The sequence below is a fragment of the Trachurus japonicus genome, unplaced genomic scaffold (genome assembly GCF_045865225.1).
Source record: "Trachurus japonicus isolate A0001 unplaced genomic scaffold, Traja_1.0 AP030080.1".
Lineage (NCBI taxonomy): Eukaryota > Metazoa > Chordata > Actinopteri > Carangiformes > Carangidae > Trachurus > Trachurus japonicus.
In genome coordinates this window covers 1-17,630 of record NW_028220213.1, presented here as the reverse complement: position 1 = coordinate 17,630, position 17,630 = coordinate 1, and the positions used below count along the sequence as shown (strand labels likewise).

Genomic DNA, 17,630 nt, shown 5'->3' with positions numbered 1-17,630 from the left:
AATGCTGAGAGTTCTCCACAACTCTGTCTGTAGTCCAGTTGGTAAGGTGGCCGCTTGCCAACCCCAAGGTCACTAGTTCGAATCCAGGCTGAGCAATCTTGTTATGTGATGTTGAATTCTGCTCCCCTCCCCCACCCTCAATTGGTTACAGGTGTTCGTTAAGAGACGCATTAATTGCTTCTGCCACCGTTTGCAGCACATCATCACATTACAATGGCAACATGCTTATGTCTGTGCTCTCTGTGGCGAAGTGGCAGAGTAAAGGTTTATTGATCATGAGGTCATGGGTTCGATTCCTTACTTTTTTTTTAAGCAGAAGCCAGTGATCCTCTTATCAAAGGTTTTCTTTACCCCTCACATACTGTCTCTGTCTGTAGCCTAGTGGTTAGCTTGCTGGTCTGGAGACCTGAAGGTTGCTGGTTCAAATCTTGCCTCAACAACAATTATAGTGAATTATTTTCCCAGTTGTCCTCTGTTGACTTCTGATAACTTGCTTCATGTTGAAACTGCTGCTCTCAGCCTGAAATTCACAGAAATTTTCATTCTAAGTCATTCAAGCTTGACTCTCAAGCTTTCTTGATGTTGACAGTGTGCAGATCATTAACAGACAACAGTCTCTGCAACTGTGTGTTCACTGTGGCCTAGAGGCAGAGTGGAAGTCTAATGACCATGAGGTTGTGGGTTCGATTCCAACCTTGGTCAAACATTTGTATGGTGATCACTGCTTGCACTATTTGCTAATTCTGCAACAGCGTTCAGTTGCTATCAGCAGTCACACCATTTCCATTCTTGGAAATGCTTTTTCTAGTTGGAATCAAAAGTCAAGCAATGATGTGAAATGTCTGAGGCAGGAATCGAACCCATGACCATATGATCACTAAGCCTTGTACTCTGCCACTCGGCTACAGAGAGCACACTGCTTTCAAGACTGTTGTCATTCATTGTAATGTGATGATGTGCTGCAAACTGGTATGAGTAATCAAGGAGATAACAAACACCTGTAACCAATTGAAGGCGGGGGAGGAGAGCAGAATTCAACTTAACATAACAAGAGTTCTTCCCTTGGATTCAAACCAGTGACCTTAGGGTTGGCAAGCGGCCACCCTACCCCCTACACTACAGTGGAGTTGTGGAGAAGAGAGGTTGAGACTTTGATGAATGTGAGATTTTTCAATGATGCTTAAAAAAAAAAGAAATGAGTATAAATTAGCCACACCAAGTAAGAAGAGGACTTTTTTGTGACCTGTGACTATTTTTTGGTGAATTAAAATGAATTAAAAATCACTTAACAGCAAGTTACAAAGTTGAGCTCCTTCTCCTGCTGCTATGACAAAAATGCATTGGGCTGAATGAGAGCAGAGAGCCCCTGGCTGCATTTAAAAAATATTTTAAGTTATTATCTAAGTCTCTTTGCATTTTTGACCAGAATTTTAGCCAGAAGACAAGTGTGGCTACAAAACTGGAGAAAATAATTTGTCTAGAGTTTAATTTGTGGCCGTGCTGACAGTTTAGCCAGAAAAACTCCAGAATGTTTTTTTGCCTCTCTCCACTCTGACACCACTCTAGCTCTGCTCGTTAGACGCAATACACACCCATTATAAAGCTGAAAAAAATCAGAAAAAGTTAAATATTTGAAAAAGTATAAATAGTTAAAAAGAGAAAAGTAATGCCGATAAAGTTCAAAAAAAGCTGCACGTTTTGATATATGAATTGTTGAAATAGCACAAAGTATGACTAGAAAACTAACTAGAAAAAGCATTTCCAAGAATGGAAATGGTGTGACTGCTGAAAGCAGCTGAACGCTGTTGCAGAATTAGCAAATAGTGCTAGCAGTGATCACCATACAAATGTTTGACCAAAGTCGGAATCGAACCCACAACCTCATGGTCAGTAGACTTTCACTCTGCCTCTAGGCCACAGTGCACACACAGTTGCAGAGACTGTTGTCTGTTAATGATCTGCACTCTGTCTCACTCTGAAGTTAACGAGCCCAAGGCTGCACCTGTTGGAAACACTGTCAACATCAAGAAAGCTTGAGAGTCAAGCTTGAATGACTTAGAATGAAAATTTCTGTGAATTTCAGGCTGAGAGCAGCAGTTTCAACATGAAGCAAGTTATCAGAAGTCAACAGAGGACGACTGGGAAAATAATTCACTATAATTGTTGTTGAGGCAAGATTTGAACCAGCAACCTTCAGGTCTCCACACCAGCAAGCTAACCACTAGGCTACAGACAGAGACAGTATGTGAGGGGTAAAGAAAACCTTTGATAAGAGGATCACTGGCTTCTGCTTAAAAAAAAAAGTAAGGAATCGAACCCATGACCTCATGATCAATAAACCTTTACTCTGCCACTTCGCCACAGAGAGCACAGACATAAGCATGTTGCCATTGTAATGTGATGATGTGCTGCAAACGGTGGCAGAAGCAATTAATGCGTCTCTTAACGAACACCTGTAACCAATTGAGGGTGGGGGAGGGGAGCAGAATTCAACATCACATAACAAGATTGCTCAGCCTGGATTCGAACTAGTGACCTTGGGGTTGGCAAGCGGCCACCTTACCAACTGGACTACAGACAGAGTTGTGGAGAACTCTCAGCATTGGGCTCAATGAGAGCAGAGAGCTCCCTGGCTGCATTTAAAAAATATTTTAAATTATTATCTAAGTCTCTTTGCATTTTTGACCAGAATTTTAGCCAGAAGACAAGTGTGGCTACAAAACTGGAGAAAATAATTTGTCTAGAGTTTAATTTGTGGCCGTGCTGACAGTTTAGCCAGAAAAACTCTAGAATGTTTTTTTGCCTCTCTCCACTCTAGCACCACTCTAGCTCTGCTCGTTAGACGCAATACACACACATTATAAAGCTGAAAAAAATCAGAAAAAGTTAAATATTTTAAAAAGTATAAATAGTTAAAAAGAGAAAAGTAATGCCGATAAAGTCCAGAAAAAGCTGCACGTTTTGATATATGAATTGTTGAAATAGCACAAAGTATGAAGGACTAGAAGAAGACCGCAAAAAGGCGGAAGAAAATGGCCGAACAGAAGAACAATAGTGTGACTGCTTCAGCAGTCACACTAATAAAAATAAAAAAGAGAATAAAGAAAATGGCCGAACAGAATAACAATAGTGTGAATGCTGGAAGCATTCACACTAATAAAAGAGAATAAAGATTTGAACTAGAAAAAGCATTTCCAAGAATGGAAATGGTGTGACTGCTGACAGCAACTGAACGCTGTTGCAGAATTAGCAAATAGTGCAAGCTGTGATCACCATACAAATGTTTGACCAAGGTCAGAATCGAACCCACATCCTCATGGTCATTAGACTCCCACTCTGCCTCTAGGCCACAGTGCACACACAGTTGCAGAGACTGTTGTCTGTTAATGATCTGCACACTGTCAACATCAAGAAAGCTTGAGAGTCAAGCTTGAATGACTTAGAATGAAAATGTCTGTGAATTTCAGGCTGAGCACTAACCATATGGCCACAGAGAACCTGAGTTACAATGAGCTTTATACTATGAGGAATCAAAGACTGTCCAATGACAGCTGAATAATTGGAATCAAAAGTCAAGCAATGAAGTGAAAAGACTGAGGCAGGAATCGAACCCATGACCATATGATCACTAAACCTTTACTCTGCCACTCGGCTACAGAGAGCACACTGCTTTCAAAACTGTTGTCATTCATTGTAATGTGATGATGTGCTGCAAACTGGTATGAGTAATCAAGGAGATAACAAACACCTGTAACCAATTGAAGGCGGGGGAGGAGAGCAGAATTCAACATAACATAACAAGAGTTCTTCCCTTGGATTCGAACCAGTGACCTTAGGGTTGGCAAGCAGTTACCCTAACCCCTACACTACAGTGGAGTTGTGAAGAAGAGAGGTTGAGACTTTGATGAATGTGAGATTTTTTGTGAAAAAGTTAAATATTTGAAAAAGTATAAATAGTTAAAAAGAGAAAAGTAATGCCGATAAAGTTCAAAAAAAGCTGCACGTTTTGATATATGAATTGTTGAAATAGCACAAAGTATGAAGGACTAGAAGAAGACCGTAAAAAGGCGGAAGAAAATGGCCAAACAGAAGAACAATAGTGTGACTGCTTCAGCAGTCACACTAATAACAATAGTGTGAATGCTTCCAGCATTCACACTAATAAAAGAGAACTAGAAAAAGCATTTCCAAGAATGGAAATGGTGTGACTGCTGATAGCAACTGAACGCTGTTGCAGAATTAGCAAATAGTGCAAGCAGTGATCACCATACAAATATTTGACCAAGGTCAGAATCGAACCCACAACCTCATGGTCATTAGACTTCTACTCTGCCTCTAGGCCACAGTGCACACACAGTTGCAGAGACTGTTGTCTGTTAATGATCTGCACACTGTCAACATCAAGAAAGCTTGAGAGTCAAGCTTGAATGACTTAGAATGAAAATTTCTGTGAATTTCAGGCTGAGAGCAGCAGTTTCAACATGAAGCAAGTTATCAGAAGTCAACAGAGGACGACTGGGAAAAAAATTCACTATAATTGTTGTTGAGGCAAGGTTTGAACCAGCAACCTTCAGGTCTCCAGACCAGCAAGCTAACCACTAGGCTACAGACAGAGACAGTATGTGAGGGGTAAAGAAAACCTTTGATAAGAGGATCACTGGCTTCTGCTTAAAAAAAAAGTAAGGAATCGAACCCATGACCTCATGATCAATAAACCTTTACTCTGCCACTTCGCCACAGAGAGCACAGACATAAGCATGTTGCCATTGTAATGTGATGATGTGCTGCAAACGGTGGCAGAAGCAATTAATGCGTCTCTTAACGAACACCTGTAACCAATTGAGGGTGGGGGAGGGGAGCAGAATTCAACATCACATAACAAGATTGCTCAGCCTGGATTCAAACTAGCGACCTTGGGGTTGGCAAGCGGTCACTTTACCAACTGGACTACAGACAGAGTTGTGGAGAACTCTCAGCATTGGGCTGAATGAGAGCAGAGAGCTCCCTGGCTGCATTTAAAAAATATTTAAAATTATTATCTAAGTCTCTTTGCATTTTTGACCAGAATTTTAGCCAGAAGACAAGTGTGGCTACAAAACTGGAGAAAATAATTTGTCTAGAGTTTAATTTGCAGAAAAAGTTAAATATTTGAAAAAGTATAAATAGTTAAAAAGAGAAAAGTAATGCCGATAAAGTTCAAAAAAAGCTGCACGTTTTGATATATGAATTGTTGAAATAGCACAACACCTAACACACTAACCATATGGCCACAGAGAACCTGAGTTACAATGAGCTTTATACTATGAGGAATCAAAGACTGATGAGGCAGGAATCGAACCCATGACCATATGATCACTAAACCTTTACTCTGCCACTCGGCTACAGAGAGCACACTGCTTTCAAGACTGTTGTCATTCATTGTAATGTGATGATGTGCTGCAAACTGGTATGAGTAATCAAGCAGATAACAAACACCTGTAACCAATTGAAGGCGGTGGAGGAGAGCAGAATTCAACATAACATAACAAGAATTCTTCCCTTGGATTCGAACCAGTGACCTTGGGGTTGCGAAGCAGCCACCCTACCCCCTACACTACAGTGGAGTTGTGGTGAAGAGAGGTTGAGACTTTGATGAATGTGAGATTTTTTGTGAAAAAGTTAAATATTTGAAAAAGTATAAATAGTTCAAAAGAGAAAAGTAATGCCGATAAAGTTCAAAAAAAGCTGCACGTTTTGATATATGAATTGTTGAAATAGCACAAAGTATGAAGGACTAGAAGAAGACCGTAAAAAGGCGGAAGAAAATGGCCAAACAGAAGAACAATAGTGTGACTGCTTCAGCAGTCACACTAACTAGAAAAAGCATTTCCAAGAATGGAAATGGTGTGACTGCTGATAGCAACTGAACGCTGTTGCAGAATTAGCAAATAGTGCAAGCAGTGATTACCATACAAATGTTTGACCAAGGTCAGAATCGAACCCACAACCTCATGGTCATTAGACTTCCACTCTGCCTCTAGGCCACAGTGCACACACAGTTGGAGAGACTGTTGTCTGTTAATGATCTGCACACTGTCTCACTCTGACATCAAGAAAGCTTGAGAGTCAAGCTTGAATGACTTAGAATGAAAATTTCTGTGAATTTCAGGCTGAGAGCAGCAGTTTCAACATGAAGCAAGTTATCAGAAGTCAACAGAGGACAAACTGGGAAAATAATTCACTATAATTGTTGTTGAGGCAAGATTTGAACCAGCAACCTTCAGGTCTCCAGACCAGCAAGCTAACCACTAGGCTACAGACAGAGACAGTATGTGAGGGGTAAAGAAAACCTTTGATAAGAGGATCACTGGCTTCTGCTTAAAAAAAAAAGTAAGGAATCGAACCCATGACCTCATGATCAATAAACCTTTACTCTGCCACTTCGCCACAGAGAGCACAGACATAAGCATGTTTCAGACAGAGTTGTGGAGAATTCTCAGCATTGGGCTGAATGAGAGCAGAGAGCTCCCTGGCTGCATTTAAAAAATATTTAAAATTATTATCTAAGTCTCTTTGCATTTTTGACCAGAATTTTAGCCAGAAGACAAGTGTGGCTACAAAACTGGAGAAAATAATTTGTCTAGAGTTTAATTTGCAGAAAAAGTTAAATATTTGAAAAAGTATAAATAGTTAAAAAGAGAAAAGTAATGCCGATAAAGTTCAAAAAAAGCTGCACGTTTTGATATATGAATTGTTGAAATAGCACAACACCTAACACACTAACCATATGGCCACAGATAACCTGAGTTACAATGAGCTTTATACTATGAGGAATCAAAGACTGTCCAATGACAGCTGAATAATTGGAATCAAAAGTCAAGCAATGAAGTGAAAAGACTGAGGCAGGAATCGAACCCATGACCATATGATCACTAAACCTTTACTCTGCCACTCGGCTACAGAGAGCACACTGCTTTCAAAACTGTTGTCATTCATTGTAATGTGATGATGTGCTGCAAACTGGTATGAGTAATCAAGGAGATAACAAACACCTGTAACCAATTGAAGGCGGGGGAGGAGAGCAGAATTGAACATAACATAACAAGAATTCTCCCCTTGGATTCGAACCAGTGACCTTAGGGTTGGCAGGCAGTTACCCTAACCCCTACACTACAGTGGAGTTGTGAAGAAGAGAGGTTGAGACTTTGATGAATGTGAGATTTTTTGTGAAAAAGTTAAATATTTGAAAAAGTATAAATAGTTAAAAAGAGAAAAGTAATGCCGATAAAGTTCAAAAAAAGCTGCACGTTTTGATATATGAATTGTTGAAATAGCACAAAGTATGAAGGACTAGAAGAAGACCGTAAAAAGGCGGAAGAAAATGGCCAAACAGAAGAACAATAGTGTGACTGCTTCAGCAGTCACACTAATAATGATTTGAATAACAATAGTGTGAATGCTTCCAGCATTCACACTAATAACTAGGAAAAAATCCACACAATAACAGCTGCAGCTATTTCATAGCTGTTGGGACCAGTGCCCGGTGCGATTGCCCGCGGCCCTAATTCCTAGGAATACAATAGTGTCCTGGCAGCTGCGCTGCCCGGACCCTAATAAAGATTTGAATCACAATAGTGTGAATGCTTTCAGCATTCACCCTAATAATAATAATAAGTTTATTTGAAAACAGGGACAGTGCACATTAATCACATCACTGTAAATGCGCCAGAATTAGCCAAGAAGCTATTTTTCATCTGTAGTCCCCAGACGGATGTTAAAAAGTCACCCTAAAAACAGAATATGAATATGATTAAAATTACAAAGTTAGCCAAGGCAATCTACAAACATGCACAGATAATTAAAGCTAACAAACCTACTGCTATGACTATAGAGGTATATAGGTTCCTAAAGTGAAGTAATAAGTGAATTCCATTGAACGTTTGAAGAAATGTCCTTGAAGAGTTCCATCAGCCATCGGGTTTAAATGAATGTGACGGACATACAGACAAAATAAAAACATAACCCCCTCACGTAAGCGCTCAGAACAGCGCGCAACAGCACCAACCACACGATGAAATAATCTGCTGGTCATTAACTCACCTTGATGAATTTCTCTGCAGCCTGACGAGACTCACTGAGCGGCTGTGCTGTCAGAAAGGCCTCCGTGTGATCTGAGTGGGGAAACACAGAGGAAAATGATGGAAAACATGTCAACTTCACACAGCGAACAGTTTTTGTTGCTCCCGCTTAAGAAGAGAGTGTTCAGTTCCTTTATTCACTCACTGTGTCGGGCACTTGTTCTCTGTAAAAGTAATTTAATTTCTCATATCTGTTCATCTTTTTAATTTCATTCGGTCAAATGAATACCATTGACTGTCACCTCCAACGTTAGCTTCCACTTTAATAGAGAGAGCTGTAGTCGTATCTTGTCTTTTGTCTCTTTTAAAGCAGTAATAAAGAACTTTCAGTTTTGGTTGAGTTTGGCGGTGCCTGTGGACCAAAGCGGTAGTGTTTTGCCTGAAGAAAGACTCCATTTCCCATGAACACTAGCGTGAAGCCCTGTAAATATCCTGCATTAAAATTAACAGAAGACATCAAAACTAAGTTTCTGTTTCCAGTGGATCATTTCAAAGTGAAAACACAAACATAATCCATTGCTAAAGTGCCGTTTTGCCTGTTCCCTCCTTGTTGTCACTCGCAAAAGTGAAAGTGAAACTTAAGTGAGAGCAGGGTTCCTACCATGCTCCTCAAAGCTGCTTAGTGCCAGAGAAAGAGATACAGACCCCCTCAGACCACGACAGAGGTGTCATTCAACTTGTTGTAAGTCGATGTATCATCACAAAAGTTATGAAAATATTTTATGAAGGTTGAAAAGTTCCTTAGTGTTGGTTTAAGTTTTATCACAATGTGCATAGGACCGACCTGTGCCAAATGAAACAACGTTGACTTTGAGGCTTTGGCCGAGGGCTCTGAGGACCTGGAGGGCGACTCCCTGGGCCATGTGCAGAGACTCTCCCCTCATGGACTCAGACGTGTCCAGCAAGAGGACGACTTCATCGTCCGCAGAGCCGGAGTTGACGTCAAAGTCTGGGTAGAAAACCAACATGCAGGCCTAGAGGAGAGAGGAGTGGATTCAAATCTAAAAAGAACAAGATGTGACTGTGTGTGATAGAGAGAGGAGGAAGAGGTCTGACAAACCGACAGGCTGACTGACCTGGCTGTCCTTGTCAGGGTGTTTCTCCACCCACATCCTGGGCAGGTGGACGTCAGACAGAGTGATTGACAGCTGGAAACCTTCTGCACCCATGACCTCTCCCTGCAGTACACTCACTACTGCCTTGCAGTCTGTGTTCTATGGGACCACAAACACAGAGGGAGAGAGACTGAGAAAAGAAAAAACAACCTGATCTTACAACACAGAAAAACACATATTATTGAAGAAGGTTGTACAAAGTGTCTTTATATGAAAACGGCAGTATTTCCTTTATTTATTTTGAATGTTAATATTTTCATTTCATTTTTGTTTTATTTCCAAATTGCGAAACAAGAAACCAACCATAGTGAAACTAATATTAAATCTTGTAGACTTTAATGTGAGAGACAGAGGAAATATCTGACATCCATGTAAGAAAGTGCATCATCATCATCATCATCATCATCATCATCATCATCATCATCATCATCATCACGTTACCTTCATCTTGACTTTGAGTGATGCACTGCAGTTTGGTGATTTTATAGGGCATCTCAATCGACATCATCATTGAACTAGCAGTGTGGAGCCACTCATGTACTATGACATAAAAGCTAACGTCCACATATTTCCTTTATACTACCACATTAAATCAGTGACGCAGGAATCACATCAACCCAAAAATCAGTATATAACTGCTCAAAAACAAAATAGACTGTTGATGCCAAGGAAAGGACCGACCCTATATAGATTGATATCTCAGGTTTTATTTAAGCTTTAAATGCAAATATCAAAATTTTAAATAAATAAATAAACGGCATGTACATCAAAGAAGAATAGCAGCTTATTGCCTAAAAAAAATTACATTCTTAAGTGTGACACTGTGTAAAAAAATAACGAGTACAACAATCTGATGCTTGGAGACAGGCGCTGTGTCTTAATTTGAATACTTCCATGAGCACACTGCCATGTAGTATACTACTTACTTCTGTTGTGCACAAATTTTGATGGTAGTCTAGTCTTGTATCAGATCGAATACTGTTGTTGTGCCCCTACCGGAACTAATGATCGCAACGGTTGCCAATGTTTTCTTTTTTTGTGTACCGCTATTCTCGCTCGTCAACACATCTACAGGCTTCTTCTTTTGCTTGTGCACCACCTGTTTAATGCGAGGTAGAGATTACGCCACGGTGGTACTTACAGTACACTGCATTTTGATATACTTATCAACTGAGACGCACTCACACTTAAAATACTTGGTTTAAGTATGGAAGTATTCAAATTGAGCCACAGCAAGGGTTCTGTCTGTGGGTCCAGGTTCTCCTCACCTGTGTGGTCTGGTTGAGCGCTGCACTCTCCTGCCACGGGGCCACGCTGCCAGGCAGGGAGAAGAGAATCCCCCCGTCCCTGACCACCAGCTCAGACACGTAGGTCACTTTGATGAGGACGGTGGCGCCGGGCGGCAGGTTGCCCACGCTGATGGTGAACACGTCCTGCAAGCCAGCACGAAAGAAAAAAAAAAGAATGAAAAATGCATTAAAAGGGCCGTTAATATTTAGAGCTTGAATCAGCATGGTGTTGTGTTCAGGTGACTTACAGGAGCATCCTGGTCCATGAGGTACGTTCCATGACCTTGCTCTATAGCTCGCCTGTACTCCTTATGAGCCGTCTCCTTCTCCTTCACCTGAGAACCACAGAGACACACACATAGAAACACAGACACAGGGTTAAACTGGTTTTCATGATTCCCCTTCATGCTGCTTACATCCTTTGTGATGCAACAGTGGGTGAATTTAATGCATGGTATTATATAGGCCTACAGAATATGAGTGTGATGACACTGTTTGACTTGACTTGTTTTCAGTTTAGTTTATTTCGGTCTTTGGTTTGACACAGCACCTCATTGTGTAATAGAAATTACAACTCCACATAAATACAGCAGCTAGACAAGGCCCGGGAGAAGATGACAAAACGAAAATAAGCAAATCAAAAAAAACAAATTGCGATTGCAAGAAAAACAAATAAGCAGATATTTAAGTGAACATATTAACCATGCAGTTCCTGAGTTCTGCTTTAATAGGTACCCTGCAACACTGAATAGAATAGAAAAAAATATTTGAGCATACGTTTACTGAAGAAATTGCGCATGAAAAATCAATCAATTAAACAGAAAGTAAATTTAACCCTCTCTTTCCTTCTCTCCTTAATCATTGCATTTTAGGCGACCTTTTGCGATGTATTCTTGGCACATGTTCATATCACGATGATGATGAAAATACGATTAATCCGTCAGTCATAGTATATTACAATGACGGATTGAAAAAGTACTAATATTCTATAGATGCACACAGAACAAACTTTAAACAACACAGCCTCACTCAGTAAATCTGCTCCACATGCAGCTGAACACACAGACTGACATCATTATTTGTTAGTTGTCAGTCAAACCAGTCATGCTGTCGTGTTTGTTTATGTCGGCGACGTGCGGAGACGTTAGCAGCTTCTCTGATGACGGCAAGGAAATAAACTAGACTTTTCAGACAAGAAGAAAACAAGTTGCCATGGTTACAGAGGGTCCCATGATTTTGTCTGTTTGTTTACATTTTTGGAGAAGTGTACTGAATTATCTATTTTAAGTTCCTGTTTGTTTTGCATCTCTGAGGAACTGTGACTTCTTTTTTCTCTGATTCATCATATTTATGACTCTGATAATTGAGGAAGATCAGTTTAGCCATTGAGATAATACAGATGCAAACTGCACTGAACTTTTTCACGTTCCTTTTTTATCAGCAAATGAATAATGATGAAGACATTAGACAATACAGAAATACCTCAACTGGAGATTTAAAAAAGGTGAGTTACCTTTCCCATTGATGAAAGCCTCAAATCCACACACGGCTGCAGAGTCATCCAGAGGGAAGACACACTTTGCCTCGATGGGCACAGAGCTTGTGTTGGTGTATTTCTGGAAAATGATGACCTGCAGGTTGAAAGAGAAGACAAACTCTGGTTAGGTTTTATATCCATCCCTCAGTTCACAGGGCTGTTATCAAAATGAATGAAGAAATGAAGAAAACCCAACCTGTGAGAGCAGATCCATCAGTTTACACTTCACATGGACGGCCTGCAGGGGGAGCTGCTGGCCTGAGCTGTCCAACAGTCCCGCCGTCACGTCCTCCAGAGGGTTTTTAACCTTTTCATCCCCCTCATCCAAATCCAGGCTGGCTGCTGGGTCACGACAACACGGGACATGAGAAAAAATATCAGACTGCAGTTACATGAACACAATGGCAGTAAATTTAAATACATGTAAAACCAAGTATTTAATGAAATGAATATGGAAATAAAACCAGGGTCTGGTTTACTGAAGTGGTTCTCACTGCCAAAACAAAACATCAGCACTGCAAGACTCAAAACAAGAAGAATTTTGTCTCTATTGCTTCCTCAACACTCTCACAGTTACTAGTTCTGCTCAGTGGATTTAGTATTGCAGTATTTACAGTTAAGCCGAGTACAATGGAGAACTGTATATTCAGTTATTTGGTAAAAAGGAAAGATTTAATCTCAATCATAAAAACTGTGACATCTTCATGTTTCAGAAAAGCCTCAGGAGCAGTTGGGCACTCACCCAGATCAGAGGGAGGTGGACACGGCTCGGCGGAGGTGTTGATGGTCGGACTGAAATCCCTCAGCTTGTCTCCTTCCATGCTGAACCCAACCACGTACTTCAGTTTGACTTGGTCAGGACTGTACACCACATACTCATCATCCTGGAGCACAGGCAGAACCACACGTCACACACACAAGTCCACACAGTAACAGACAGTATAGATGTGTTCAGGCTGAAGGAGGTTAAGTCAAATGTGACATTCACGGTGCGACCACAATCTGACCATGACCCTTTGCTGCCAGAGGAAATTTACAAACAAGACAATTTTCACAAATATTAGCTTTAATGAACTGGAACTCAGCAAATTAAAAAAGCTTGTCACAGCTAATCTGTGTCTCATATTAGGGACGAAATCAGATTTGGGACAGCTCAGAGGTCTATCCATTAATCTATTTATCACACACACACACACAAACTCTACCTCAAACTCAGAGTGAGTGTTAGGGCAGCGGCCGACTCCGTGCACACTGTGGTGTCCCTCAGGGGCTTCGGTTAGCGTGAAGTCTCTTTGGTGGACGTCCTTGCAGCTTCCCAACGCCACGTCGCACACCAACAGCAGCCGAGAGCCGTCGGTCACGCTGCACCTGGAGTATTTCAGACTGCTGCTGTCGAGGGGGAGGGCATGGAGGATGAGAGAGGGGCTTTTTGTAAAAGATGTTCATGTTTATTTAGCAAGTTTTGCTCTTACTTTGATCAAGTGGATAAATTAAGAACAAGTTTTTGTTAGGTTCTTATGTCGGTGTAGCATTGTGTTGTCTGCTAAAACAGCACTAACCAAACGCATCGGTGAAGTAGATTCCACTGCCCAGATTACCGATGTCTGTTCTCTCAATCCCATGATGCTCCACTCCAACACGAGGCAACAACAGACCACTGACGTGAGAGTAAAAGTCAGGGTTAGAAAATAAATGTTCAAGAAATATAAGTTTTTAAGGTCCTCTGTCCTCTGTGAGGCTTTGATACTTTCACAGTATTAACCAGAGTCCCCCATTTGGGGGACTTGAAGACATGCATAACAATAACAGAGCCCCACTGCACTGATTATGAAAGAATATGGTCATATTATATGTCAAATTAAACAGCAGAAGCTGGGCTTACAACGTGTAAAAAACCATGTTTATATGACCCAAACACAGCCCAAACACTACTCAAACAAACAACTAGACATCAAACTTCATGAAGCACCTCTGTGTGGACCCAGTCGCCACATTTCTGGCTCGTATACTACTGTACATTATGCAAAACACATCAGCGACCTCTCATCTGAACGTAAACATTGGGGCGTTCCCCAACAACCGCGGCTAACACAGCAGCTAGCTGCAGCACGGCAGAGGGAGAAGCCAACAACGAGCAAAGTCGAGCAAAACCAGACGCTGCGTGGCCAAAACATGGTCGTACATTTCCTCTTACCTTTGCTGTTTTGCCGTGAAAAGGTTGTGTTATGGGTAAATCCACAATATTTCCAGTTGAACTCTGCCTAGTGTTTACATCTGAATCAGCCTGACCGCAATCCGACGGGCTTTAGGACCCGGCGGGGAAGCCTGCACGGAGCGCACACAACCCCACGTTGGCCTGCACGAGGATCTGCTGATCTGATTGGTTCATGGCTGGCACATGGCTGCCAGTGCGGCCAATCACATCGACGTGGGTCTAGCGTCATTCTATGCTCTCTAATTAGAGTGCCTATCATGGATGTATTATAGTCTAGTAGGAAGGAAGGGGTCCCAATGTCCCCGAGACAAACATTTTTGAAACATGGTTTCTACTTAAGATTTTTGCTTGTTGCCCTGGACAACTAATGTCCCATGGGTGTTTTTTGGCGGCCATTTTGAATTTATGTCCGCACGAATGGCGAAAACGCCAATTTTCATAACTCCTAAACCAGACATCATGCAAAGACAAATGAACACACTTTTTCTGATAATTTTAACACCAGGAATCAAATGAAAAGGTCACCGAGATGATAAAACCACTCCTTATCAGAGAAAAATGAACTCCAAATAGTATTTTTGTATAAATTACTCAAAAAAAGTTCGGAAATGTTTTTTCAGTCCATAATTTCTCCCTTTTAATAACTCTGGTTGGTGTTGTCTTTTAGACCGATAGAAAGCCGGATTAGTCACGTTCCCAACGAGGTACAACTTGTAAGGATTGTGCATTCATGGAAAGCGCAACAAAGCTAAACGTGTGGGAGCGACCAATTTAGAATTCTGAGAATTTCACACCAATAAAACGCCATTTTTCATAACTCCTAAACCAGACATCACACAAAGACGAATGAACACACTATTTCTGAATATTTTGACACCAGAAATCAAATGAAAAGGTCACTGAGACGGTAGAACCACTCTTTATCAGAGAAAAATGAACTCTTGTGTATTATTTTAGTACTCAAAAAAAGTTCGGAAATGGGTTGGGAAATGTTTTTTCAGTCCATAATTTCTCCCTTTTAATAACTCCGGTTGGTGCTGTCTTTTAGACCGATGGAAAGCCTGATTACTCACCTTTCCAACGAGGTACAACTTGTAAGGGTTGTGCATTCATGGAATGGGCGACAAAACTATACGTGTTGGAGCGACCAATGGAATTCTTAGAATTTCAATACGCCAATTTTCATAACTCCTAAACCAGACATGATACAAAGACAAATGAACACACTTTTTCTGATAATATTGACACCAGGAATCAAATGGAAAGGTCACCGAGATGGTAAAACCACTCTTTGTCAGAGAAAAATAAACTCTAAGTAATATTATAGCAAACTAGAAAAAGCATTTCCAAGAATGGAAATGGTGTGACTGCTGATAGCAACTGAACGCTGTTGCAGAATTAGCAAATAGTGCAAGCAGTGATCACCATACAAATGTTTGACCAAGGCCGGAATCGAACCCACAACCTCATGGTCATTAGACTTCCACTCTGCCTCTAGGCCACGGTGCGCACACAGTTGTAGAGACTGTTGTCTGTTAATGATCTTCACACTGTCAACATCAAGAAAGCTTGAGAGTCAAGCTTGAATGACTTAGAATGAAAATTTCTGTGAATTTCAGGCTGAGAGCAGCAGTTTCAACATGAAGCAAGTTATCAGAAGTCAACAGAGGACAACTGGGAAAATAATTCACTATAATTGTTGTTGAGGCAAGATTTGAACCAGCAACCTTCAGGTCTCTAGACCAGCAAGCTAACCACTAGGCTACAGACAGAGACAGTATGTGAGGGGTAAAGAAAACCTTTGATAAGAGGATCACTGGCTTCTGCTTAAAAAAAAAAGTAAGGAATCGAACCCAAGACCTCATGATCAATAAACCTTTACTCTGCCACTTCGCCACAGAGAGCACAGACATAAGCATGTTTCAGACAGAGTTGTGGAGAATTCTCAGCATTGGGCTGAATGAGAGCAGAGAGCTCCCTGGCTGCATTTAAAAAATATTTAAAATTATTATCTAAGTCTCTTTGCATTTTTGACCAGAATTTTAGCCAGAAGACAAGTGTGGCTACAAAACTGGAGAAAATAATTTGTCTAGAGTTTAATTTGCAGAAAAAGTTAAATATTTGAAAAAGTATAAATAGTTAAAAAGAGAAAAGTAATGCCGATAAAGTTCAAAAAAAGCTGCACGTTTTGATATATGAATTGTTGAAATAGCACAACACCTAACACACTAACCATATGGCCACAGAGAACCTGAGTTACAATGAGCTTTATACTATGAGGAATCAAAGACTGTCCAATGACAGCTGAATAATTGGAATCAAAAGTCAAGCAATGAAGTGAAAAGACTAAGGCAGGAATCGAACCCATGACCATATGATCACTAAACCTTTACTCTGCCACTCGGCTACAGAGAGCACACTGCTTTCAAGACTGTTGTCAAGACTGTTGTCATTCATTGTAATGTGATGATGTGCTGCAAACTGGTACAAGTAATCAAGGAGATAACAAACACCTGTAACCAATTGAAGGCGGTGGAGGAGAGCAGAATTCAACATAACATAACAAGAGTTCCTCCCTTGGAATCGAACCAGCGACCTTGGGGTTGGCAAACATCCACCCTAACCCCTACACTACAGTGGAGTTGTGGAGAGGGGAGGTTGAGACTTTGATGAATGTGAGATTTTTCAATGTTGCTTAAAATAAAAAGAAATGAGTATATATTAGCCACACCAAGTAAGAAGAGGACTTTTTTGTGACCTGTGACTATTTTTTGGTGAATTAAAATGATTTAAAAAGCACTTAACAGCAAGTTACAAAGTTGAGCTCCTTCTCCTGCTGATGTGAAAAAAATGCATTAGGCTGAATGGGAGCAGAGAGCTCCCTGGCTGCATTTAAAAAATATTTTAAATTATTATCTAAGTCTCTTTGCATTTTTGACCAGAATTTTAGCCAGAAGACAAGTGTGGCTACAAAACTGGAGAAAATAATTTGTCTAGAGTTTAATTTGTGGCCGTGCTGACAGTTTAGCCAGAAAAACTCTAGAATGTTTTTTTGCCTCTCTCCACTCTGACACCACTCTGGCTCTGCTCGTTAGACGCAATACACACCCATTATAAAGCTGAAAAAAATCAGAAAAAGTTAAATATTTGAAAAAGTATAAATAGTTAAAAAGAGAAAAGTAATGCCGATAAAGTTCAAAAAAAGCTGCACGTTTTGATATATGAATTGTTGAAATAGCACAAAGTATGAAGGACTAGAAGAAGACCGTAAAAAGGCGGAAGAAAATGGCCAAACAGAAGAACAATAGTGTGACTGCTTCAGCAGTCACACTAATAATAGCTACTACCTAATTGACA

General features: G+C 40.6%; 2 protein-coding genes across 2 annotated transcripts; both read right to left on the bottom strand.

Moving 5' to 3' along the window:
• Nucleotides 1-8,079: 8,079 nt before the first annotated feature.
• LOC146960719 (protein mono-ADP-ribosyltransferase PARP4-like) lies at nucleotides 8,080-9,679 on the bottom strand (the record flags this gene model as incomplete). The annotated part of the gene is made up of 4 exons (XM_085772123.1): nucleotides 9,674-9,679; nucleotides 9,194-9,331; nucleotides 8,902-9,091; nucleotides 8,080-8,150 (listed from the first exon to the last, which is right to left on the bottom strand). Coding segments are annotated over exons 1-4 (405 nt in total), but the record flags the coding sequence as incomplete, so codon positions are not given.
• A 1,924-nt stretch (nucleotides 9,680-11,603) lies between these two features.
• Nucleotides 11,604-12,879, bottom strand: LOC146960718 (protein mono-ADP-ribosyltransferase PARP4-like). Its single transcript, XM_085772124.1, has 4 exons — nucleotides 12,801-12,879; nucleotides 12,255-12,400; nucleotides 12,035-12,152; nucleotides 11,604-11,677 (listed from the first exon to the last, which is right to left on the bottom strand). The coding sequence occupies exons 1-4, from the start codon at nucleotides 12,877-12,879 to the stop codon at nucleotides 11,604-11,606; spliced, it is 417 nt and encodes a 138-aa protein (XP_085628250.1).
• Nucleotides 12,880-17,630: the final 4,751 nt, after the last annotated feature.

Coding starts and splice junctions, on each gene's coding strand:
- LOC146960718 (XM_085772124.1), bottom strand. CDS start 12,879: ATGGAAGGAGACAAGCTGAGGGATTTCAGTCCGACCATCAACACCTCC. Junction 12,401..12,800: donor TCCACCTCCCTCTGATCTGG/GTGAGTGCCCAA, acceptor GTCGTGACCCAG/CAGCCAGCCTGGATTTGGAT. Junction 11,678..12,034: donor GGCTTTCATCAATGGGAAAG/GTAACTCACCTT, acceptor TGCCGTCATCAG/AGAAGCTGCTAACGTCTCCG.